Source organism: Bombyx mori, chromosome 2 (assembly GCF_030269925.1).
Source record: "Bombyx mori chromosome 2, ASM3026992v2".
NCBI lineage: Eukaryota > Metazoa > Arthropoda > Insecta > Lepidoptera > Bombycidae > Bombyx > Bombyx mori.
This window is the reverse complement of record NC_085108.1, coordinates 5,337,347-5,363,843: the sequence shown is the minus strand read 5'-3', so window position 1 is coordinate 5,363,843 and position 26,497 is coordinate 5,337,347. Positions and strand designations below refer to the sequence as shown.

The 26,497-nt window shown below is 38.9% G+C and overlaps 1 protein-coding gene across 18 annotated transcripts in view; it reads right to left on the bottom strand.

Moving 5' to 3' along the window:
• The window catches only part of LOC101747094 (phosphatidylinositol 4-phosphate 5-kinase type-1 alpha), a 98,697-nt gene extending 72,400 nt beyond the window's left edge, over window positions 1-26,297 (bottom strand). For all 18 annotated transcript variants that reach the window (XM_062672753.1, XM_062672782.1, XM_062672789.1 and 15 more), the window contains exons 1-3: window positions 25,979-26,297; window positions 25,817-25,860; window positions 6,352-6,490 (exon numbers count right to left, since the gene is read on the bottom strand). In XM_062672753.1, coding sequence (XP_062528737.1) covers window positions 6,352-6,490; window positions 25,817-25,860; window positions 25,979-26,075 — 280 coding nt within the window. In that variant the 5' untranslated portion in view covers window positions 26,076-26,297. The remainder of the gene's footprint in view (window positions 1-6,351; window positions 6,491-25,816; window positions 25,861-25,978) is intronic.
• Window positions 26,298-26,497: the final 200 nt, after the last annotated feature.

The following is a 26,497-nucleotide window of genomic DNA, read 5'->3' as shown; positions in this document are numbered from 1 at the left end:
ATTAAACTTTAACGCTTTCGTCAGCTGTACGTACCGATAATAGGGCTTGTGACGGGTAGCCATCATAGAACACAAGATATTTGACAGATGCCTGAATCTCGCTTACGACATTTTCAAGATTACCTTGCACAAGTTCCGAACAACAACATTCGGACCGTCGGTCTACCGAGCAATATCATCAGCTCGGTGGAAGATTTGTGGTATATCTCCTCACAAGCTATCATCATTATCCTGCCCTTCTCCCAGTCACCTGGGGTCGGCGCAACATGTTTTCTCCTTCCATACTCTTCTATCATATACCATTTCTTCGCTCACTCCCCTCGTACCCATATCGTCTTTCACACAATCCATCAATTTCTTCTTAGGTCTACCTCTTCCTCTCCCTCACAAGCTAAATACCACAAAAACAACATCGGCATCGATCGCCCTCTCAATGTTCCTATCGCTTCCTTATGTTCTCGTAGGCGAGAGGATAAATGTTTTTATGGAAGGTTTAGTGGATATATCCGGCACCCGTACCTACACTGTAAACTCAATCTGTTTACGTACATAATCCTCAAGAAAATATTGCAGCTGGCACAGTATTTGGATCTGTTAAAACTGCGTTGCGTCATAGCTTGATTGATGCAACTTTGACGTGTTAGTTTAACAAAATCAAATTTTTATTATTTCGTTAATGGGCTTCTCGATCAGCGTCATTTGCTATAGCGTGTGTCACCCAATCAACTTTGAGACATTATACCGAAGTGTCAATTGTATTCAAGAGACCATTTTGTTGTGGATCAGTGAATTTTCCCAGCCACCCATATCCGACCCAGGCGATGGGGCAACGCAAAACCACCATAGCCAAAAACATATCTTGTCGGATCCGCCGGATCCCCACTTGGTGCTTTTACGCTTTTCAAACACCGGTCACAGTCCTCGTCGAACTCGCCGATCATGACAGAGTTCGACGAGCGAACTAATCCATAGTTACAGACCACTAAGTTTTTCGTCGGATCAGTGGGTCGCGATTCTGATCCGGGGGTAGATACTATGAAGCAGGGATCTTGCTAGGGCTAATGTTGACAAATTCTCTCAAGTTGAGTCTGTGAGCTCTCCTACCCATATGCGCGAGGCTGGAATAGCCCCTTAACCTACCAGCGAGGGCTCCAGCCACTTCAGACCCACTATAACCACGCAATTGAAATTTCAATATTACGCCTCAAATAAGCTTTAGCTCAAATTGGCTAATAGTAATAAAAAGTAACCCTATCTGAGACCCATTCCTTTATCGTTTCCTTTTATTCCACAGATCAAGAATAGTCGCGTACCGATCCCAAAAAAAACACATCAAAGTTCAATGAAAACTATTTTCAAAAAATTGCGTTTGTTTTTTTAAAATAAACAAATGTAGTAGCCGACCTTGCCAACACATACACACATATTAACAATCCACACATGCATAGGAAACGCACAGTTAACTCGGCACAAAACGGATCACTCTATTTAGGTTAGTGGAGTAAAATACCGACATATTACTGGACGTATGTAAGTGTGGATACGCCTTTAAACAAGGTTTTTTTTTTTGCTTAGATGGGTGGACGAGCTCACAGCCTACTTGATGTTAAGTGGTTACTGGAGCCCATAGATATCTACGACGTAAATGCGCCGCCCACCTTGAGATATAAGTTCTAAGGTCTCAAGTATAGTTACAACGGCTGCCCCACCCTTCAAACCGAAACGCATTACTGCTTCACGGCACAAATAGGCAGGGTGGTGGTACCTGCCCGTGCGGACTCACAAGAGGTCCTACCACCAGGAACCACTAGGTCGATCCAGATTAAAAAATGTAGTAATTATTTTAATTCATTTTCGCTATAGCGTATACGAACAGTTACTGTTACTGATACCTGTTATCTGTCATGGACTTTTATTGTAGGACAAAGTTAAGATGGACCGTGTATCATATTAATGTCTCTCAGGACTGACAAATCGGGTAGCTTACCAAATTGTTTTTTTATGATAAATACAACACGATGAAATAAATTAAAGAAAAGAAAACTAAAAGCTGAGATAGCTCCACAACGCTCTATTGGACGAACAATTAAGAGTAGTGTGTTAAATTAACCCACAAAGACAGTCCACTGAGTTTCTCACCGGATCTCTTCAGTGGGTCGTGTTTCCGATCTGGTTGTAGATTTTGCACAGCACGGCTCTTTTTAGGGCCAGTATTAGCAACACTCCCGGTTTGAGCCCCGTGAGCTCACCTACGCGTCAAGGAGTTGCTAGGGTTAGTGTAATCAACTTCGTCAGGTTGAAGCCCCGTGAGCTCACCTACTAGTTAAGGCAAAGCTGAAATGATCTCTCAAGACCATCAGCTCAGGTATAAAAAGAAAAAAAAAAGAAAAAAAGGAAGTACTGCCTGCATTTTTGTTCTTTAAAACAAAAGAGTATTTAATAAATTAGGGCGTATTTGTGTGTATAATAATATATATAACTCATACACCGCAAATCTACATTAAAACTAATTTACGTATGAAATTGCCGCATCCACCCCCTTAATGCATCAATGGTTGATTACGTATGCCGCTATCTAATTTTAAACATTGCACATCCATTCTTGTGATGCTAAGCTATGTTTTGTTTACGAAAAAAAAACACACAAACACACACAGTGTTATAAATGACCGTACTTAACTGATAACGTTCAATGTTTGTGTTGCTTTAAAAATATATGATTGGGCATCATCATGTGATCTGGACGATTTTTATTGGTGCGAATATAGCCGTAATATATTTTATAATGCTAGAATTAGTTTTCTAAGTGATTTATTTGAGTTTTTAATTCTTTTTTTTTTTTGGATTAGATTCCATTTTGATTTTGAACTATATGTGTGTTCTATCGCTTCCCCGATCACCACCGTTCATAGAAGTTATAATTTAACCTTATTTTCTAAATTAAGTCTTCTTCTTTTCTCCACCTTATCCTCCTATCTCTCTCATATCGTCGTCATTCACACTCCATCCATGTCTTCTTCGGTCGACCTCTTCTCCCTCTACCTTGCACTACCATTTCTATACATCTCCTAGTCACATGCGTTTTCTCTTTACGCATCGCATGTACATACCACGCTAAACGTCCGCTCTTTTATTTTAAATAATTTAAATTAATTCTAATAATTAAGTCTAATCTCCGATTTGTAAGGAAAGTTTTATAAATACAAAAGTTAAACGCTATTAAATTCGCAAGATTAAACTAAACCGTTATGCCGCAGTGTGCCGGCTGAAGTTAGCTTATCATGCATGTGTAGTAAGGTTGCAATGTATCGAGCCATTATGAATTCAGCAGCCGCACTTTTTTTGTTCCTACCTTACCTGACAGCCTTGAGAGGCTATTTCAGCGTAACCTTAACTACTTAGTCTGGCCATAAATACTGTTACAATTAAAAATAAACAAAATATTACATTTGAATTTGGAATCTGTCATTTTTATATGATTGCTCATTGAGTTTTCTCATTTTGGCGCCAATACATTGTACAATATTTTGCGATATTAAAATGGAGTGGGGTGATAAAGAGAACCGAATCGCTGTGACTGCATTACACAAAGTAGGTATGGAGCCAAATGTAATATGGAAAGAGTGCGTGCTTCTATTGATAACTGGCCTCAACGTTTAAAGGACTGTATTACAGCCTACAGTATACTATACTTTATTACAGCCTACATACAGTATACTTTAAATTGTTTTATATTTATGTATTAAACTAACACACTGTAAAAGTAATAAATGTTATTTGCAATTGATATTTTGTTTATTTTTAATTATAACAGTATTTATGGCCAGATTTAGTAGTAGGTGAGCTCACGGAGCTCAAACCGGAGTGATGCTAAAACACTGACCCTAGCAAGAGCAGTGCTTCGCAGAATCTACCACCGGATCGGAAACGCGACCCACTGAGGAGATCCGGCGAGAAACTCAATGGGCTGTGTCTATGGGTTATTTCGCTCGGATTCGACGCGACGGATTCGACGAGGACGGTGACCGGTGCTTGTGGTACCTAAAAGCACCGTTAATGAATCGGGAGGATCCGTAATGACGTGTTTTTGGGCGACGTCGACTGTTTACCATTCGGTCTACAGGATCGGGTATGAACAGTGGCACATAACTCGTCAACCAATACAGTCGAATGGTATATTGTATATGAACCTCGTCAATCAGTGTTCAACAAGTGTACCGTTTCTAACCTATACATAAAATTGGAATGTCTCTTTGTAATATTGAAATAACCGGTTTTTACTACATGCATATGAATATAATAATATATACGGTATATACACCAAAATATCATTTTTTACAATTTTTGTCTGTTTGTTCCGGCTAATCTCTGGCTGTTCACGGTAGAAATAGGCAGGGTGGTGATATCTACCCGGGCGGACTCGCAAGAGGTCCTACCACCAGTTTTGCACTTAGACTATGTGATTACGCCACGTAATTCGAGGACACTATGACTGGAAGTTCTTCTTTGTGTCCATGATTCCACTATTCCAAGCGTAGTCGTCACACCTATATAGTCACGACATTATCCCTACTATCAGGGTAAGTTCTGCTCACACACCTACAGCCGGAATACACAGCACCAATTACAAAATAGTCTTCATTTCAACAAAATCGAAAAATCAATACATTATACAGTTCACGACTGCAGTTTTAGTCTACATTACTTTTTTACTGGTGGTAGGACCTCTTGTGAGTCCGCGCGGGTAGGTACTACCACCCCGCCTATTTCTACCGTGAAGCAGTAATGCGTTTCGGTTTGAATTGGGGGGGCAGCCGTTGTAACTACACTGAGACCTTAGAACTGATATCTCAAGGTGTCCATGGGCTCCAGTAACCACTTAACATCAGGGTGGGCTGTGAGCTCGCCCATCCATCTAAGCAATAAAAATAAAAATCAGACTTTCCCATGTAAACTAACCGTTTCCAAAATTTTAAAGATAATAACGTACTACCATATCAATAAAACGCTATTCGATTCCTAAACATATAAATACTTCTACGTTCCGTATAGTTCAACGTTAACCCGCAATGAAACACTAAGGAACATCCCCGCCGAACACGTGACCGTTGACCCCAGCGTCAGCTGATTTTCTAATCGTTACATTGCGTGCTATAACAGTAGTAAACAAATGTTCGTGTGCAAACTTTTCCTCCGTCACATACAATACCGGTATACATTTTTGTCAACGAAAAGTATTTTACCGTTTGTACATTTTAAAACTTCTCGTACAGTTTTCTTGGTCACGGACGTCTCAGGTGATGATAAAAATAAACAAAACAGAGGCAAGGTTGAGCCGCGAGTGTTTCCTATCTGTTCTCTGTCGTATATTATAAATAGGTAAGTTTGTTTGTTTGTATTAGATGCAGTGGACTAGCACTATAGTTATTCTAAAATAAAAATAACTAATGCAAATAAGCAATATCCGTGACTGTGACTATATTTTGATAAAGATGAGTTGAAATGAGGTTTTAAGTCGTCGTGGCCTAAAGGATAAGACTTTTTTTTTTATGAGTGAAAGGTTACTTACTGGTGGCCCGGAGGCCTTTCCAGTTTCACCAGGACAGGTGGGCGAGCAAAGACTCAGCCAGGAGGGGTGGGATTTGCTAACAGCTACCCGAGCGCCTCCGAAGGAGACCTAAGAGCTCAAGAGTAGCTGCTTCGCGAATGAATCTACTACCGGATCGGAATCGCGACCCGCTGAGAAGATCCGGCGAGAAACTCAGCGATCTGATTCATGGGTTAGGTTGCACGGCGAACTCTTTGTCGAGGGAACTCTTTGTCGAGCGGATAAGACGTCCGGTGCATTCGTATCTAGCGATGAAACTGTAGTCGAATCCCGCCATCGGGCACCAATTTTTTTAATGAAATACGTACTTAACAAATGTTCACGATTGACTTCCACGGTGAAGGAATAACATCGTATAATAAAAATCAAATCACTCGTGGTAAGACGTGTTGTGAGTCCGCGCGGGTAGGTACCACCACCCTGCAAATTTCTGCCGTGAAGCAGTCGTGCGTTTCGGTTTGAAGGGTGAGGCAGCCGTTGTACTGTACTGAGACCTTAGAACTCATGTCTCATGGTGGGTGACGGCATTTACGTTGTTGATGTCCATGGGCTCCAGGTGGGCTGTGAGCTCGTTTACCCATATAATCAATAAAAATAAAATAAAAAAGGCGAATGTACTCTGTTTGTGATTAGTAATAGAAAATAGCGTTTTCTTGGTTTTTCAAGAATTTGTAATTAATTATTTAATTAATTAATATCTATTAACAGTTAATCAACAAAGCAAAAGCTTATGTTAAGCTCACCTAGCTGTATCGATCCCATGATCTGCGAGGACTGTATCTTCTTGTATGTGATCTCTCCGCCCTCGCCGACGCGCCGGTGTCCGATCTTCCGGTCCGACTTGTGAACTTTGCTGATCGCGCCCATTGGGCCGACGGCTGGCTGGAAACAAAAATAACGGTTATTTTTTCTTCTTTTCTCTTTTTAAATTAGGAACTATTTTCGAAATAATTTAAATGTCGAACAGAAAACGGATCGCACAAAGTAATTTTTTTTTTCTATTGTATTTTTACCTTTCCTAATCAGAGCTTGCTCTCTTCCAAAAATATGTAAATAATACAGCATGTTTCATTTAAAATTGTACAAGTGTAGAAAATTACAATTTGAGAAGATTAAAGACGTGAGAACGCATAGAACACACACACACACAAAAACAATTCTTGAAAATTCTTATATGTAATGTATATTTCATGCAATTAAAATATGAACTAACCATGAAAATTGTAAAATATTTGTAGCCTGTTTTATTTACAGGCGCATTTATATGACCATAATAAAGTCATAGAATGACAGAATAATGATTACCATTGTAATATATCGGTGTTACGAGTATAATAATATACAAACGCATAGAACCAATCGTAGATATTAAAGGTACCTACCTATACGTGGTATACATAATCTAAGGAGATACAGCCCAAGCTGAAAATGTGATCAATTCAAACCTACATCGACGCTTGAAAGGCAAAAGTGACTAAGCGACAATAACTGCTTTGTACATAAATGATAGGCAATAACCATTTTCGATGCGCAAAAAAAATATATTTCTAGGTTTATTAAAATCATTTCAATCTTACAGCTACTAGCTAGATTCTACTACAGCTAGATTCGTTTAAAGCGTCGATATATTCTCAATTCATTTGAGCATACGATTAAAAAGAGAAAAGTGACAAAAAAACTAAAGACTTTATTTTGAAACACAACTTGACAAGAGACAAATAAAAAACAAATTTTGTGACAAATTTTTATGCGTCTCCTACCAAACAGTACACTAATGACGTCAGAGACTGTTATTTCAACTTGGTTGCATAGTTTTCAAGGTCAGCAGCTATACCTAAATCACAATCGATGATTTACATCCAAACTGCATACATGCTATAGCTGATTTTGTATTACCATATCTTTTTGTGGAACGGAAATCGTCGCCGTTTTCGTGCATAGTTCTAATAATTTATATGTTAAAACAAAATTATGTTGTGTGCGTAATCAGTTTAGGACGTGACCGGAGGATTCGGTCCATGGTCGGGAAGTCACTCCATGAAAACGCACGTTTGTTTTCTCTCAGGTTGAGCCCGTGAGCTTGCCTACCCGTCTACGCGAAGCTAATTTATTTTCCTTAACTATTCTAGTAACCTCGAGGGGTTATTCTAGGTTCACCCAACTAGTAGGTGAGCTCGAGGGACTCAAACCTGACGTTCTTGCTAACACGGATCCTAGCAAGAGCCGTGCTTCGCAGAATCTATCGCCGGATCGGAAACGCGATCCACTGAGAAGATCCGGCGAGAAACTCAGTGGACTGTGTCTGTTGGTTAATTTACTCCCCAAGCCCTTCGTCGCAAGCGACGGGTTCGACGAGAACGATGACCGGTGCTTGTGGTACCTAAAAGCACCGTTAGTGGATGGATCGGGAGGGCCTGAAAAGACGTGTTTTGGGCCACGTTTTGGAAATGTAGTTAATGTAGAAATGAAGAGAAAAAAATGTAAGTAATTATAAAAAATCCGGTACCCATCAGTATTATCCTACGCTTCGAGCGGGGGGGGGGGGGGGCGAGGTCAACTGTATTCTCTTCTCTATTTCATTTTAACAAACCCGAAACTCCTTCGAGCCCTTTGAGTAACAACGGCTTTTATAAATAAACAGCACTTGAGTTATGAACTAAACGACACGTCCAAAGTGTCAGGAGGGGGTCAACGCACTGTCTGTTTGTCGCACGACGCTTTTAAATTTGGGGTGAGATCTATAGTTAACTATTTAAACGATAAAGCTCGTATTCACGTTTTTATTTTTAAGATGGGTGGACGACCTTACGACAAATCTAGTGTAAAGTGGTGACCGAAGCCCATACATATAAACTACGTTAATGCTCATCTTGAGACATGACTTCTAAGTCTCAGCTTTTACACTACAACGGCTGCTCCATTCAAACCGAAAAGCATTACTGCTTCACGGCAGAAATTGGCAGGGTGGTGGTACCTACACGTGCGGGCCCACAATTCGCCCTGTCACCAGTAAAGACCACTCCTTATAGTATTATTCTCGCCCTTCGGTAGTCGTAGAAATAATTAAAACTACTTTTCAGTTGGTACCGTTCAGATTTCATGGTCACCTTAGTCATGGACGACGAAATTATTCGAGACTTAAGGAAATAATATAATAACAATTAAAAAACGCAAGATTAAACCGTAAAACTAGTTCTAATTAGGACTACTTTTTTTCTCATTCGCATAAATATAATTATCATCCATTCCTTTAGATCAGTGGTTCCCAAACTTATTTTGTCTACTGCCCACTTTAAGAATAAATTATTTTTTAGCGCCCCCAATTTTTTCTACCTACTTAAAAACCACTATAGCGAGAGCTCAGTCGTGTCTAAGAGTCCTTCTAGATGAAATTAAAAATCGCCTCCCAAGCCTCTATACAACGCCCCCTATTTTTGTCTGGGTGTCTTACCGCCCCCCATTAGGCCTGCAGCGCCCACAAGGGGGCGTTATCGCCCACTTTGGGAAAGACTGCTTTAGATGAATGGAATTGATCTCACAAAATTTGATTTTAGGTATTCAAGTAGACAAGTCAAAATGAAATTAAAGAAATGGTTAACGCGAGCATCTCGCAATACATATTAAACCAGCACCGAAGAAAATAAAATGTCTAGGCTGTTGCGAGGCCATTGTGTATATCACGGACCTTTGTTTACAGCATTGGACGAACATCAATGCCACTGCTGTAGCTACTATGTCATGTTTCCTGTTCAGACAATAAGAGCCACTTTCCAGTAACCATAGCGCGCCACTATCTGCACGATTATAGCTATTATTTCTTGAGTTCGTTTTTTTGGGAATGACTACAGGTAGCTCGAAAGCCTTTCCGGTTTCACCAGGACAGATGGGCGAGTAAAGGCTCAGCCGGATCAGATAATATAATGGGTGAAATCTGCTTCGCTAACGGGAGGTGCGATGGTAAGAAGAAGACTGAGGGATCAGCAACTACCCATTGAAAAAGCGGTACAAAACACTGAGAGAACAGAAGGCTATGCGTAGATCCTATTTAGTAATTACAAGATATAAATTTGGTGCAATAGAGAGTGCTACATAGGGCGTCACATTACACATACAGTACACAAGCCACAGATAGGCAAACATTGGAAAATGGCCCTTAATAGCCACGCGACATAGTACTTAGATATTGCAACGTTCGCAAACAAGCAGCTGCTTTTTATGACCTTTAGGTTATCTTTCCACAATATTATGAGGGTCGTCTAATACTGCGCACAAGGTGGGTCATACGCGAAAGCGTGACCACAATTTAGAGATTATGATTTGTTCGTTAGGGTAACCACCGAGGGTCGGATAGACAGCTGCACAAAGCGACGCGCATTCGATGCATAACTATTAAAGACTAGCAGACTGACCCGGCAGACTTCGTAGTGCCTCAATCGATAAATAAGAGACCTAAACTTTTGTATAAAATAAACTTTAAAAAAAACAAAAGAAATCCGTCCGACGGGGGGGGGGGGGACACATCAAAGGATTTTTTTTTTTTGTTTTTATATAATTCCGAGCATTTTCACATTTATTCACCTTTTAAACCTTCTCTGGACTTCCACGAATAATTCAAGACCAACATTTGCCAAATCGGTCCAGCCGTTCTCGACTTTTAGCGAGAATAACGAACAGCAATTCATTTTTATATAATAATATATAGATAGAAGATAGATAATAGACAAAAAAAATGCTCCGAATAGCCGATCAAATATTATAGTATACTTTACAACTGATATTGTGAGCGCTGGATACCAATAACAATTAGTTGATTACTCGCATTCTTATCGAAAAGTTGCAACTACACGATGTGTGTCATGTTTATAAACAATACGATGTGTTTTGAATGCATCACAAATTTGAAATAAACGACCAAATTAGATAAACTCTTACAGTTAAAATCTTGGTGCCGATATTTTTATGTACACTAGAGGTCCCGCAGTGGTCGAAATTCGACTATAATTAATTGGAATTGTAAGTTTGTACACTATTATGATGGTATTTTATACTTCTATAATCACAAATTTCGCCAAGACTACACTATAAAAAATATTAACAAAGACAAACAATATTTAATCTACTCTCAATTTGACAACAGACGTCAAGAACAAAAGTTTGACGATAAATAGTATGCATGCGTGTGTGCGTCTAATACATGGTATGTAGTGTGTGTAATGTTTTCTTTATTGATTTAATGTATCTTTTATGCATTATTTTAAGAAAATATTAGCATTGTGCACTTCTTCTCTATTTCCTCTATAAGTGTGGAAAATTTCATACTCCTCCGCCCGCGCAATTTTCGTAAAAAGGGATACAAAGTTTTTGCTTCACGTATTAATATATAGATACCATGTTTTTGAATGCATCACACATTTCAAATAAACCGCCAAATTAGATAAACGCTTACGCTTAAAATTTTAGTGTCCTTATTTTTATGCATTATCTGCGTCTCCTCTTAGAAGCAGGTTCGAAACCATTGTCCATGTTTTAATATTTTTTTGTGGTACTATGCAATTTGCGTCTTTTGATTCGTTAACGAGTATTTGAGAACATGCTATGTAATGTGTTCATCATAATAACGCTATGGTGTTTTTAATTAACAATAAAAAAAACATTAAGCATAAAACTGGTACGATTTAATTATCATTTTTTCGTTAACAAAATAACAGGATGTGTATTGACAATGGAATGTTAAATCAAAATACAATTCTGATGTAGGATATTTATATTAAACATGACATATCTTTTACTGAGAAGACTTGTCATTTGACATTACACCCAAAAATTACGTCTAATATTTGCCAAATATTTCTGGTCACCATTCATGAAATCACTTCCTATTTAAAAACCACACAAAATCCGACTACATACATAGATATTGTAATACAAACAAACAAAAAAACTACATCATCATCATCGGCCTTTATCTGCCCACTGCTGGACATAGGCCAATGCCTTCTACATAATGCGGTCCTCCGCCTTCCGCATCCAACGACTTCCCGCCGTGCGCACTAGGTCGTCGGTCCACCTAATTGGAGGACGCCCCACGCTCTTGGTACCCATCCGTGGCCTCCATTCGAGGACTTTCCTCCCCCAACTGGCGTCGCTGGCTCGACAGGTGTGACCGGCCCATTGCCACTTTAGCCTGCTAACTTTGAGAGCTATATCGTCGCCTTGGGTTCTTGGTAACTTGGCCCTGGACGATTTGATCATTGTACATGACTTTCGTCTTGTCAAGGTTCATCCGCAGTCCCACGCATCGGGAAGCAGCATTGAGATCGTTGAGCATACGACTGAGGTCCTCCAGCGATTCCGACATTATGACTATATGATTAAAATAAATATGATAACTAAAAGTCATCGCAAAACTAACACGTTAGATGTATGTACTTATGTCGAGATAATGTCGGACATTTCCGATGCTATCTATTTGTCAACTTGCAAAATGTATCACGCTAGTGGTTTTCGAGATTTTAAAAGACAAGTGTCTGGGATGAATGATCAATTCATGAACATGTACACGAAAATGTTTGCTAAAGTCCAATGGCCTAAGGGACGCCGTCAACGGTTGGAATGATAACTTTATTTTAGACCAAAGTGAGTCCTGGATTAATTTAAGTTTAATAACATAGTGTAATAAAAATGAAACCCGTAAAATTATAATTTGCGTAATTACTGGTGGTAGGACCTCTTGTGAGTCCGCGCGGGTAGGTACCACCGCCCCGCCTATTTCTGCCGTGAAGCAGTAATGCGTTTCGGTTTGAAGGGTGGGGCAGCCGTTGTAACTATACTGAGATCTTAGAACTTTTATCTCAAGGTGGGTGGCGCATTTACGTTGTAGATGTCCATGGGCTCCAGTAACCACTTAACATCAGGTGGGCTGTGAGCTCGTCCGATACGAATGAAACTTTTTGCTTCACGTATATAGTTAGTAGATATAAAGACGGAAATATACAAAAACAAAAAGACGTGCCTCAAACAATTACAAGATTCGTATGTGACCAAAACGATCTCTGTTAATTATATTCATAGGCTGTTCATAACCAGAAAAAAATCTCATGAAACCAAATACTACTTAACTATTTATACGGTTCAAAGCCTCGTCCGTTCCCGTTACCCTAACCGTCTTTCGGTAATTACCCCACGACGCGACGACGGCAATTCTGGCACAATGGCAACGAATTCGCCCGGCACTTTTAGCGGTAATAACTACAGTAGGTCAACGATCCTACATACAAAATATGGACATTCGTGAGTCATTCTCGAACAATGGCAGTCTCGGTTTCCTTGCGAGGTTCACTTCGCAATGAATTTAATAGAAAAAACCGCTTTTTTTTATATAAACTTATCAAAACCTTTACTAACGTTTTTCGGCAACCCTTGCATAGTCTGTCTACGCAGGCGTCCCACGTTAAACTAATTATGACATGGTCTATGTCAATGGTCGGCAACCTTGTCAACAAAAAGACCCCAAAATATAGATAACAGATAATTGAACTTTAATGAAAGAGGCATTTTTTAACACTAAACTAAACATACCATAACGGGTCAAATGACCCATTTAGAACTTTTGCATTGTAAATGTACGTATCATCTTATTGCTTTTGCACATTTGACTTCAAGCTTTTTTCTTACCAATTAATCTAGTTATTATACTTTTTGTTTTTGTTTATTTTGAGTAACACTTCTCATATACCGTTATTTACCCGCTATGGTAGAAATAGGTATCATTAGGTGTTGGTATGGTTACCAACGCCCTGAGAGAAGCCGAAAACCGAAGCAAATGGAAGCTGAGGGTACAAAGAACCACGAAGGGCTTTCAAGGACACGACCTTCAGCAATGAAGTATTCGACTAAGAAGAAGAAGAGTATTAGTGTTAGCATACATTTTTATAGCCATATGTTTCAACAATGTTTAGTCGTCTCTTACAAGTCAAGGTGATAAGTAATATTCGGTGCTTGAACTAAACATTTTGCGGAAGAACCGTAGCCGAGGAGTCAAATAGCCTCAAGTCACCACTGATCTATATCAATGTTTTTACATTGAACATGGACATTTTAATACATCAGGATCTAATTCGCGGAGTAATTTGGAAATATTGTTATCCTGTTCAAAATCATGCAATACGAAGATTCAGACTATGTTTTCCATGTCACTTGTGAAGCCGCGTTTTAAGACTCCAGTGCGAAACTTTCCTTTTTAACTTACACTCGTCTAAGTGACTGGCCTTTTGCCAGTCTCGTCGTGTATCGGATATATGGTAATTCCTACTCCCCCTATAGCGGCATTAAATTAATGTTGTTTTTTTACTTCTTACAGGAAATATTTATGTATATACATATTTTTTATTTATTTAGTAGTCTGGTACTTTTTTGCGCTATTATCAGTAATAGATTCTAGAAGTCAGTGAGCAGTTGGGCCATGAGTGTAGCTTCGCCTCATCGACATAGCCCACTGAATTTCTCGCCGAATCTTCTCAGTGGGTCGCGTTTCCGATTTGGTGGTAGATTCTGCGGAGCACTGCTCTTGCTAGGGTTAGTTAGCAACGGCCCCAAGTTAGAGCCCCGAGAGCTCACCGACTAGTTAGGTTAGCTTACATAGCCTCTTAAGGCTACCATTATGGTACGATAAAAAAGGTAGCTTTGACAGCAATGGAATGCTTGAATTACTCACTTCGATAAAGCGGCACGACACGAGAACCCTCTCATCGTGGCCGCCGGTAACTACAAACCCGCAATATTATAATTTGCGTAATCACTGGTGGTAGGACCTCTTGGGAGTCCGCACGGATAGGTACCACCACCCCGCCTATTTCCGCCGTGAAGCAGTAATGCGTTTCGGTTCGGAGGGTGGGGTAGCCGTTGTAACTATACTGAGATCTTAGAACTTATATCTCGAGGTGGGGGGCGCATTTACGTTGTAGATGTCTATGGGCTCCAGTAACCACTTAACACCAGGTGGGCTGTGAGATCGTCCATCCATCGAAGCAATAAAAAAAAAAAAAAACATTCCCGATCCTGCGGAAAGAATGGAAAGCAGTCGACGTCGCCCAAAACACGTCATCTCGGATCCACCCGATCCACTAACGGTGCTTTTAGGTACTTCGAGGTGCTTGAAGCACCGGTCACCGTTCTAGTCGAACCCGTCGCTTGCGACGAAGGGCTCGACGAGTAAATTAACCCTCAGACAAGCCCACTGAGTTTCTCACCGGATCTTCTCAGTGGGTCGCGTTTCCGATCCGGTGGTAGATTTTGCGAAGCACAGCTCGTGCTAGGGTTCGTATTAGCAACGTCTCCAGGTTTGAGCCCCGTGAGCTCACCTACTAGTTACGGTTACGCTGGAATAGCCTCTCAAGGCTACCAGCTTAGGTAGAAAAAAAAAAACTTGAATTATAAAGGACTTTTTTAGTTAGTAACATACAAAAAAGCTATCGCAACCAACAGTCGATTCTGTTGCTGAATATTCTCTTATTACAAATACCAACAAAAAGGTTGATAATTTGGCAAAAACTAGAGGCGCGAGATTGGTTAAGAGATGGACTTCAAAGATCAGAGATAAAATTTGAGACCTAGGTCTCGAATGTGTGTATAGTACAAACCATAAAAAAAAATTGAGTTGGCGCTCATACCTATAACTGAAAGAAAAATCGTATTTACGTCAGTTTGCATCGTTTCGTCATATGGAAAATATAAATAAATGAAGATTTCTAAATTACATTTGTGTTCATCAATACCACCATTAGGCTACAGACGTCCACTATTGGATCTAAGCCTCCTTATTTGTGATATGAACCTTTAAAGCCATTAAATTTAATCTACAACCTTATCTCAATTGAATGAATGAATAAAAATTCTTTATTGCACAAAAATATTGTACAAAGGCGAACTTAACGCCATGCAGGCATTCTCTTCCAGTCAAACCTCGTTGATGAAGTGAAAGATTCAAGAAGTGCATAGCTGTGATGAAGTTAATACATGGCGATAGTTTAAAGAATTACAGTAGACATCAGTAAAATGAACACTAGATTATAATTACATTACCAAAAAAAATACATAGATACATACATAAAGGTACATACAAAATCCATAGATAAGAAATACATATCAAATAAAATTAATTATATAAACCACAATATACTACAAAACAATCAAGCTATCTGTGCTTTGAAAAAGTATTTTGAATTGAGTAATGAAAAACAAATACAAATTGGCGCAGCTATTGCGTGTATCAACAGCCAACGCACAGATACACACACAGTCCATTTACGATATTCTTTAGTATGGATTTGATACTCCAAGGCTCGGTTGCTAAGAAATTTCAAGAAATAACAACAAAACCTCTATTAATAGGATCTATCTATTAATTAATCGATCTATTAATAGGACCATTTTAGAAATTAACGAGCGTTTGAATTAATAATAGGGCTATTTGTGGGTTAAGCTTGAAGAGCCGACCTCTCGGTGGGCCAATCGACTTCATGTCAATATCAATGTCGGTACACGGTTAGACCATCATCACGATCAGCCCCGATTTTCGGCTCTCTCCAGTCATTACCGGTCACAATACCGGCCACAAATCATCGTTCCTCATAGTCAGGGGTCAGAGAAGTGGATTTTTTTTATTGTATGTTTATTGCTTAGATGGGTGGACGAGCTCACAGCCCGCCTGGTGTTAAGTGGTCACTGGAGCCCATAGACATCTACGACGTAAATGCGCCACCCACCTTGAGATACAAGTTCTAAGATCCACCCTAAACTGGGGATGGAGGGCGGGGTATGTCGGAGTCGAACCGACTAAAACTTCCTGTCGCTCAACAACCCACGTCCGAGCCTCGCATGAGACAGAACTCATGAAAAGGCAAGGGGGGGAGAGTGAAGCGTTTAGTGCGGAGCACATCTCTCCCATTACTCTCCCCCTCGGGACGCCGGGCCAGCGATCGTCGGCGTCACGAACACCAGCCCTCTCGGTCGGCAATTTCATATTACTTAGCGACATGCTATTGATGACTAGTATTGCTATGCGGATGTAAGCACAGGCGATGCGCGATATATCGATTATATAAATCACTTTCGGAGCGTAATGCTTGTGCCTAAAGTGGAGAACTCTTTTGTTACGATTTCGAGGTGAGTCCCTGGAACCTTCGAGAACATTGAGATTCTTGCGGTCGGTGTTTCAATATCTGAGTAATTTAGTGGATACAATTAAATTAGAGCTTACAGCTTTAAATTTGAACAAAGAAATACAGTTGACTAATAAAACATTTATTAATCTGATCACTTGGCACATTGTTCGCATTCATATTTTATTAGAGGTCACGTAATTAAAACAAAAAAAAAAACTTAGAGGCCTTTTTTTATAATGCAATCCTTTATTGTTGCATACTTTTAAAGTTACTAATGATAATATCGTACAATGAAATTAATGACAATTACGTACGTACCTGCAGCCAAAGATAAAAATGTAAACAATGGTACGACTGTACATTGTCTTTGACATAAAGCCGCATCTATGACGTCGTGAAAATCTTTACTACTTCGATTAACAGGACGCGTATAAATAAGACGAAATCTATACTAATATAATACGCGAAGCAAAAACTTTGTATCCCTTTTTACGAAAATTGCGTGGACGGAGGAGTATGAAATTTTCTACAGTTATACAGAATATAGAGAAGAAGTGCACAATGCTAATATTTTTTTTAAATAATGCATAAAAGATACATTAAACCAATAAAGAAAACATTACACACACTACATACCCTGTATTTGACGCACACACGCATGCATACTATTTATTGTCAAACTTTTGTTCTTGACGTCTGTTGTCAAATTGAGATTAAATATTGTTCGTTGTTGTTATTATTTATAGTGTAGTCTTGGCGAAATTTGTGATTATAGAAGTATAATAAAATTCTCGTGTCACAATGTTCGTTCCCATACTCCTCCGAAACCGCTTGACCGATTCTCATGAATTTTTTTATGCATATTCAGTTAGCCTGAGAATCAGCTACTATCTATTTTTCATACCCTAAGTGATTAGGGTTGTCTACCCCTAAAAATTTTTTTTTATTTGGACTTTTTTTTTGTTATAATGAAGTATTATGTGGTTGAATGAGGTTTTGTTATTTTTATTATATATTCCCTCATCGTTCACAGCACTACATACCTCTTTCACTCATTTACCACATCCTTACACACTTACAATAAGTTAGGTTTTTTTTCTACACTAGAAATTCCCTAGAGATCTTATATATGGCAAAACAATGTTTGCCGGGTCAACTAGTAATGTATAAACTTTTTGAAAATTCGTGAATTAAAATACAACAAAAAAAATAATTCAAAAGCGTGTTAAAATACTCGTAATACAATGATTGGAGTCTCCTTTTAAGCGTGAAAGCCTGTACTAGGAGACTCCGCTCTTCCATAAAAGCACATTATATACTACAATATTACAAGTTATATACTACAATATTATATATTACTTCGTTAGTTTAAAATCAACGGCAGCGTCTTCCGTGATTTAAAAAAAAAACTTGAAAGATGAAAGGATCATTTGATTAAAACAATTCATTTTCATTGTCAACAATTCAATAGACAAACAACTATTTCAGAACTTAAGCCTTCTAGAATTCCATTGCGACCGGTTGGCGGCGACCTGAATTCAGCTTGTACAGCCAACCTTCATGGTGATTCAAGGAACACTATGATGTAACGTTGATTTTTATCGTGGCGTACTGTGACCCTTTTTTTATTGCTTAGATAGGTGGACGAGCTCACAGCCCACCTGTTGTTAAGTGGTTACTGGATCCTTTTTTTTTCCCTACCTATGCTGATAGCCTTCAGAGGCTATGTCAGCTTACCCTAGCGTGTGTAGGTGAACTCACGGGGCTCAAACTGGAGAGTTGCTAACTCTGACCCTAGCAAGAGCAGTGCTTCGCAGAATCTACCACCGGATCGGAAACGCGACCCACTGAGAAGATACGGCGAGAAACTCAGTGGGCTGTGTCTGTGGGTTAATTCGCTCGTCGAGCCCTTCGTCGCAAGCGACGGGTTCGACGAGGACGGTGACCGGTGCTTGTAGTGCCTAAAAGCACCGTTAATGGATTAGGAGGATCCGTGATGACGTGCTTTGGGCGACGTCGACGGTTTACCATTCGGTCTACAGGATCGGGTATGAAACTGGATCCCACAGACATGTAAGTACGAGGTAAATGGACCACCCACCTTAAGATATAGGTTCTAAGGTCACAAGTATAGTTACAACGGCTACAAGGGTGGGGCCCTTCAAACCGAAACGCATTACTGCTTCGCGGCAGAAATAGGCGGGGTGGTGGTCCCTACCCGTGCGGACTCACAAGAGGTCCTGCCACCAGTAAAACCTCCAGTTAATCCGTCCAAACGAGCATGTCGTTACATTTAACGTAAGACACGATATTTTGATAATTCAACGGAGAAAACGATGAATCAAAGTGGGTTGTCGAGTCTTCATGTCGAGACTCCAGTATTCACTTAGCAGAAAGGCTTATCAAAAAGGCTAACCACGGATTCATCAGATCCAATAACCTTTGCATTAGACGCCTTCAGCTCTAATACTAGGAGCAGGCTTAGGGACCCCGGTAACCGTACTCGTCGAACTCGACGAAGAGGTCGACGTGCAACCTAACCCATGCCTCAGCCCGCTGAGTTTCTCGCCGGATCTTCTCAGCGGGTCGCGATTCCGATCCGGTAGTAGATTCATTCGCGAAGCAATTGCTCTTGAGTTGTTAGGTCTCCTTCGGAGGCGCTCGGGCAGCTGTTAGCAAATCCCACCTCTTCTGGCTGAGCCTTTGCTCGCCCACTTGTCCTGGTGAAACTGGAAAGGCCTTCGAGCCACCAGTAATCTTTCAATCATAAAAAAAAGCTAAGAAACATTGTTTGGGTTGCAAAAAATAAAGAGAAGTCCATTTGAACACAGTTTCTGAAATTAAAACCACATGCACAGCACGAGCGATAGCGAACAATGCGAACTGATTACATTTCACAAATTCATTTATACGAATCTAATCAACGGACGATTAAAGAATCGCGATAGCTTATCGCGCTACGTATGCTGTCGCAATTATATTAATTGAAGACGTAAACATAGACAATGCAGTAGTGTTACATTGTGTACGTATTGCGTAACGTCGTGTGAAAATTAATATCATTTTGCTGCTTATCCGATGATAAGTGACATAATTTTTAAATAATAATATGTAATAAGCTTTATTTAATTCCATGCATAGTAATTACAATGTATGGACCCCGTTCGGGTAAAAGCCTCCCCCAAGGAATGCCACCCTTCTCTATCCTTGGCTCTGTCAAGCCAACTTCGACCCGCGCACGCTACAATTTCGTCTGCCCATCTGGCCCTTGGTCAACCTTTGGATCTGGTGCCTTTTGGCCCTGACCACTTTAATGACCTTAGAGTCCATCTATCATCTTTGTAACGGGCTACGTGGCCCGTCCACCTTCATTTAGCCCTCATAGCAAAGGTTAAGGCATCGCATACTTTTGTCTTCTTTCGAATGTCAACATTCTTTACCTTATCCTTCAGTTTTATACCTAGGCAACTTCTTTCCATATTTATTCAATTTTTAAATAGGCAAATAAAAAGAACATTGTTTTCTGTGTGAATAAGATTTTAAGATTATTTTTTTATAGTTTAGTTAGGTGGACGAACTCAACAGCCTACCTGGTGTTAAGTGGTTACCGGAGCCCGTAGATAGCTACAACGTAAATGCCGCCACCTACCTTGAGCTATGAGTTCTAAGGTCTCAGTTTTAATAGTACAGCGGCTGCCCCACCCTTTAAACCGAAACGCATTACTGCTTCACGGCAGAAATAGGCAGAGTGGTGGTGGTACCTACCTGTCGATCGATTTAGTCGATTTTTATACGCAGCTGCGCTGTCGGTTGCAATTCAATACCCATATTTACGAGTATACTGAAAATGAAACCCGCAAAATTATAATTTGCGTAATTACTGGTGGTAGGACCTCTTGTGAGTACGCGCGGGACCACGGCCCTGCCTATTTCTATCGTGAGGCAGTAATGCGTTTCGGTTTGAAGGGTGGGGCAGCCGTTGTAACTGTACTTGAGACCTTAAAACTTATATCTCAAGGTGGGTGGCGCATTTACGTCGTAGATGTCTATGGGCTCCAGTAACCACTTAACACCAGGTGGGCTGTGAGCACGTACACCCATTTAGCAATAAAAAAAAAAAAAAGTGAAACCATTCTATTAGTACTTGCGCATGGAAATGCTGGGCTTTAAATACCTACTGGTGGTTTTACTAGCGGAACTGGCAAGGGTACAGAAAATCATTAATTGAACATTTTTATTGTAAATTCTTCATATAGAGTCACAAACTATTGAAGGCTGTTCCTACTTGGGAAATACAGCGCAGAGAGTGAGCGCTCCCGATGCAATTTTAGCGTTGGCAATAATTAATGGGCGTTGAATCGAATACCTATACTAGTCCAGACGGGTTTTTTTTTTTTCTACCTAAGCTGATAGATAGCCTTGAGAGGCTATGTCAACGTAACCCTAACGTATAGGTTCTCGGGGCTCAAACCAGGAGGCGTTGCTAACACTGGCCTTAGCAAGAGCAGTGCTTCGCAGAATCTACCACCGGATCGGAAACACGACCCGCTGAGAAGATCCGGCGAGATTATTATTTTTTTCCTACCCAAGCTGGTAGCCTTTCTAGGCTATTCCAGCGGAACCTTAACTAGTAGGTGAGCTCACGGGGCTCAAACCTGACGACGATGCTAACACGAACCCTAGCAAGAGTCGTGCTTCGCAGAATCCACCACCGGATCGGAAACGTGACCCACTGAGAAGATCTGGCGAGAAACTCAGTGGGCTGTGTCTGAGAGTTAATTTACTCGTCGAACCCTTCGTCGCAAGCAAAGGGTTCGACGACAAGTCCGGACGGGTATCAAAATAATTAAACTGAAATTTCTCTGTGAAGGCTGGGCGAATAATCGAACAAAACGCAGACGCTTTGATACAAATCTTTACAGGAATTTCAATTTCAGGTAGAGTATCTTCTTTCTCCTATTTATATGACCGAACAACAGGACTTTTAATTTTTTTCCACCTTAGCTAGGGGGTTATGCCAGAGTAACTGGGCGACTGGCAGAACTATAGTTCTGTAAGACCTTGGTCTTGTTCTTGTATGGTATGGAATGGGCTTGTATGGTATGGAATGGTCTTTTATGTTATGGAATGGTCTTTTATGGTATGGAATGGTCTTTTATGGTATGGAATGGTCTTGTATGGTATGGAATGGTCCTGTAAGACCATTTCAAACCATTTCACAAACCGCTTCTCAAGATACAGCGCAGCTTGCTAGTATCACTACATCACATCACTTACGTTAGTCACTATGATGCTATTTGGTTACTTGGTTATTGATTGTTATTATTAATTTGTTTACCTCAATGAGCCCCGCACAAACTTCAAACTTTATGTGGTTATCAGAGTCAACAGATATCTCAAATTAAATTCGCAATATGGGTACGTTGACCCTCTGGTTTTAGTTCAAATTTGTGTAACAATGATAACAACCTTTCATATTGAATGCAGGACTGCTTCATGACAGATATGAGTAGAATATGTGTAGAATCTACCCATGCCAGATCATTAGCACAAACAATCAAACAAATCTATATTTTTGAGAGTTAGGTTTTAATTATAGGATGCTTTCTAAACATTGATTTTTTTATATGTTTCTCTTTATTATAGTAATATAGATAAATGAATAAAATATTGATAAAAAAATTTCGATAATTTGTTTTAAATTTTATTGTAAATGTTTATGATAATAAAACGCAAATCATAGTATTGAAAACAAATTTGTTCAGGCCAGTGCCTTCAATTATTTTAGAGCAAAGTCAAAGATGCTAGCCTTCTAAGGCGCTAAGTATCACAGCTTAATAAGTTAATGTATTTCGCTATCATTCGTTCATTCACTACCCGCTCTTCAAGCACGCTGTAAATCTCCATTAAAATATATCAGAATAATATAAAGTGCTGGAGTTTTATTACCACAAGAAACTCCCTTATGCACCACAAGCCGGTACAAAATTTATACAATATAATTTAGTTAAATAATCAGATTTATTCATCTTGGGCAGCTTCAAGAACATACAATAATATTTGCATAATATTTTGCTTTACAATTTAAATTTGCATAATTTCATTGCTAAATGTTTGTATTATCAAAATTTTCTTAATAATAATTTATGTTTTATCTGCCAAGACTCATGGAGTAGCACCATTAGGTGTACCTCATAAACATGGTTTTGATGATATTAGATAGCTATTGTGTAATATCAAGTTATTTGTGTGTGGTTTTTAAAAATTGCATATCGACAGACTGAATATTTTCATTTATCTGCAGTGGTTTGGATAACTTAAGGTTGTTAAGCTTATTATTGCTTGATGAAGCAACAAGAATTGTATTTGTGTAATATAGTTGGTTGTTTGACAATGCTTTGAATATGGTTTTTGAGAACTAGGTTGTTATATCTTATAACTACCAATTACAATATGCGATTACCAAAGACTTCACTTGCAATACACATATAAATGATAAATATCATAATCAAATCTGCCAAATGTAAACTAATTATATACCAAAATATAATAGGTTGGGGAAAAAGTCTTTTCACATTATAGTATGTATGAACTTGTAATAAAATCTCTTTGGCAATACTATTTGTATCTGGCTGGTTTTGGTACCATTAAAAGCTTAAAATAAAGAAGATAATTTTAAATTCAAATTAGGAAAATATATGATTTTTATTTATTTTTCGTACTGTCAAGATGAGTGAATCTAATATAGAAATTCGAAACATTTTAAAAGTTTTACTACAAAAATGGTAAAAATTCAACACAGGTCGTGAAAAAAAATTTCGATGTTTATGGACCTAGTGCAGTGTCTGTGCGAGTAGCACAAATTGGGTTTAAGTTTTTTCAATCTGGAAATTTTTATTTCAAAGATGCATGTAGCTCTGGTCGCCCTATTACGGATAAAATGTTACAATGTAGCTGATGAACTGGGAATTGACCACAAAACAGTTTTGGCGCATTTGGAAAAACTGGTTACATAAAAAAGGTCGATATTTGGGTACCTCACGAGCTCACTGAAACCTAATGTACCTACTCATTTGTAATTCTTTATTATAACGTAATGAAACTGAACCATTTTTGAAGAAGCTGATAATTGGTGATGAAAAGTGGATCACGTACGACAAGAACGTGTGAAAAAGGTCGCTTCACAGACTGTGGTGAAACCCAGGTTAACTCGCAATAAGGCGTTGGTGTGTGTGTGGTGTGATTGGAAGGGCATTATTCATTATGAGTTACTACCAGGCAGGATAGTAGTCATCGTGGCCTAACGGATAAGACGTCCGGTGCATTCGTGTTGAAGCGATGCACCGGTCTTCGAATCCCGCAGGCGGGTACCAATTTTTCTAATGAAATACGTACTCAACAAATGTTCATGATTGACTTCCACGGTGAAGGAATAACATCGTGTAATAAAAATGAAACCCGCAAAATTATAATTTGCGTAATTACTGGTGGTAGGACCTCTTGGGAGTCCGCACGGGTAGGTACCACCACCCCGCCTATTTCCGCCGTGAAGCAGTAATGCGTTTCGGTTCGAAGGGTGGGGTAGCCGTTGTAACTATACTGAGATCTTAGAACTTATATCTCGAGGTGGGTGGCACATTTACGTTGTAGATGTCTATGGGCTCCAGTAACCACTTAACACCAGGTGGGCTGTGAGCTCGTCCATCCATCTAAGCAATAAAAAATAAAAAAAAGGACCATCAATTCTGAACTCTACTGCTAACAATTGATGAGATTAAAGCAAGAAGTTGAAAGAAAATGGCCAGAATTCATCAACAGAAGGGGTATGGTTGTTCATCATAATAACGCCAGACCTCACACATCTTTAGCCACTCAGCAAAATTTAAGAGAGCTTGGCTGGGAGGTGTTAATACATCCGCCGTATAGTCCTGACCTTGCACCTTCAGATTTCCACCTATTTCGGTCTCTTCAGAAATCTTTAGGCAGTGTCAGGTTAATATAACGAGAGGGCGGCCAAAACCAAATGTCGTGGTATTTTGATTAGAAGTCCCAAAATTTCTATAGCAATGGGATCATATCCCTACCTACAAGATGACAAAAAGTTATCGAAGAAAATGGTACCTACATACTTTAGTTAAATGTAAATAAACTTTATTAAAAAATGTTGTGAATTTTCTTAAAGAATGCAGAGAGACCTTTTCCCCAACCTATTATGAGATCAGCAGGTACACTTATCAATCAACCAGCTGTGTAATCTTAGTGACTGAAGGGTATTTTTGAAGCCAGCACGGACATTTAACAAGATGACTATTTTTGCCAATGCCAAATGCATGATTAAATTAAATTTAATTAAAATTAAAGTATTAATATAATTCACATTTTCCTGGCAGTCATGATGGAATTCAGTACTTGATTCAATATTTTTGTTGTTTATTTTTTATGAAACTATTTTCGATTCTAGATCTTTAGCATTTTAGTGATTTGTCCACAAATTACAATAGAATTTACTCAAATATAGTAAAATCACTTACCAATACTAAAAAGACACAATCACACACAAATATAAGCAGTCACTTTAAATGTTAATTAAAATTAAATAACAACGCTTTAGGATATTTACAGGCATTGTTTTACATACATGATTTACATCCTGTTTATTTTGAAGTTATGATAAACATTACATGTTACCTACTAAGTGAATTATTATTAGTGTATGTCAAAAATGATTCATAATGTGTATTATTAATTTGTGATTGTTTTGAATACAGTGTGTAATGTATTTCAAATGCTTTGTCCCATGTTATTAATTAAACTTAAAACCGGCGCTCAGTTAACTAAGTGTAATAAATGAATGAATTTATTTTATGAATAATTACATTATCATCGTTTTAATAGCTTTAAAGGCTTCATGTTCAAGTCCACATTTCAAAAAGGGAGCAACGCTGACCTAATGAACAAACTTTCTACAATTATTGTCATTTAGTTTTTTATGTGTTACTACTATATTCATAGCACTACATTATATTTAACAATTATTTAAACTTACGTCGTAAGGTACATTTTTTTCGGCGATCGAACTCCTGTCGCGATCTGTAATAAAATATTAGTTTATTTAATTGTACGCTTAAAACTTGTAACCCGTAAACTAATATGTCATAATAGGATTATAACAAAAGAATGTGCTGTATTATTGAATATATGACATTACCATCGTCCTCGGCGACTGACTGCTCCGTAGCGTTCTCAGACTTTTTCAAAACAGAACTTTCCATCACTTCTATGTGATCTGAATCGCCCGAAGCCATTTTTGTTTCACTTTTACATCACTTTGTATTCAAGTACTATTCAATTCTTTTATGTGCACAGTAACGATTCTCATGGCTCACTTCGCACTTCGCGGTATCACCACTATTCAGTATTCTCTCTAATTTAATTAAAAAGAAATCAATTACTTTACGGAAAGAATCGGTCGTGTAAAGCAACCCGTCTGACACGATCTCTCATAGTAACTGGGTTGCTAGATAAATTAATTTTATTGTTGAATGAATTTAAATGAGGCTGGCAACTGTCAAATGGTGCAATCACTGTTTGCTGAAGGTCTAGATACCAGGCCATAAACTCAAAAAAAAACACTGTTGCGATGAAAAACATTTCTGTTTCACACTTACACACATTCACAATACTCACAATCGTAATTCAGATTTCATAAAATATCGTTTTGTACTTA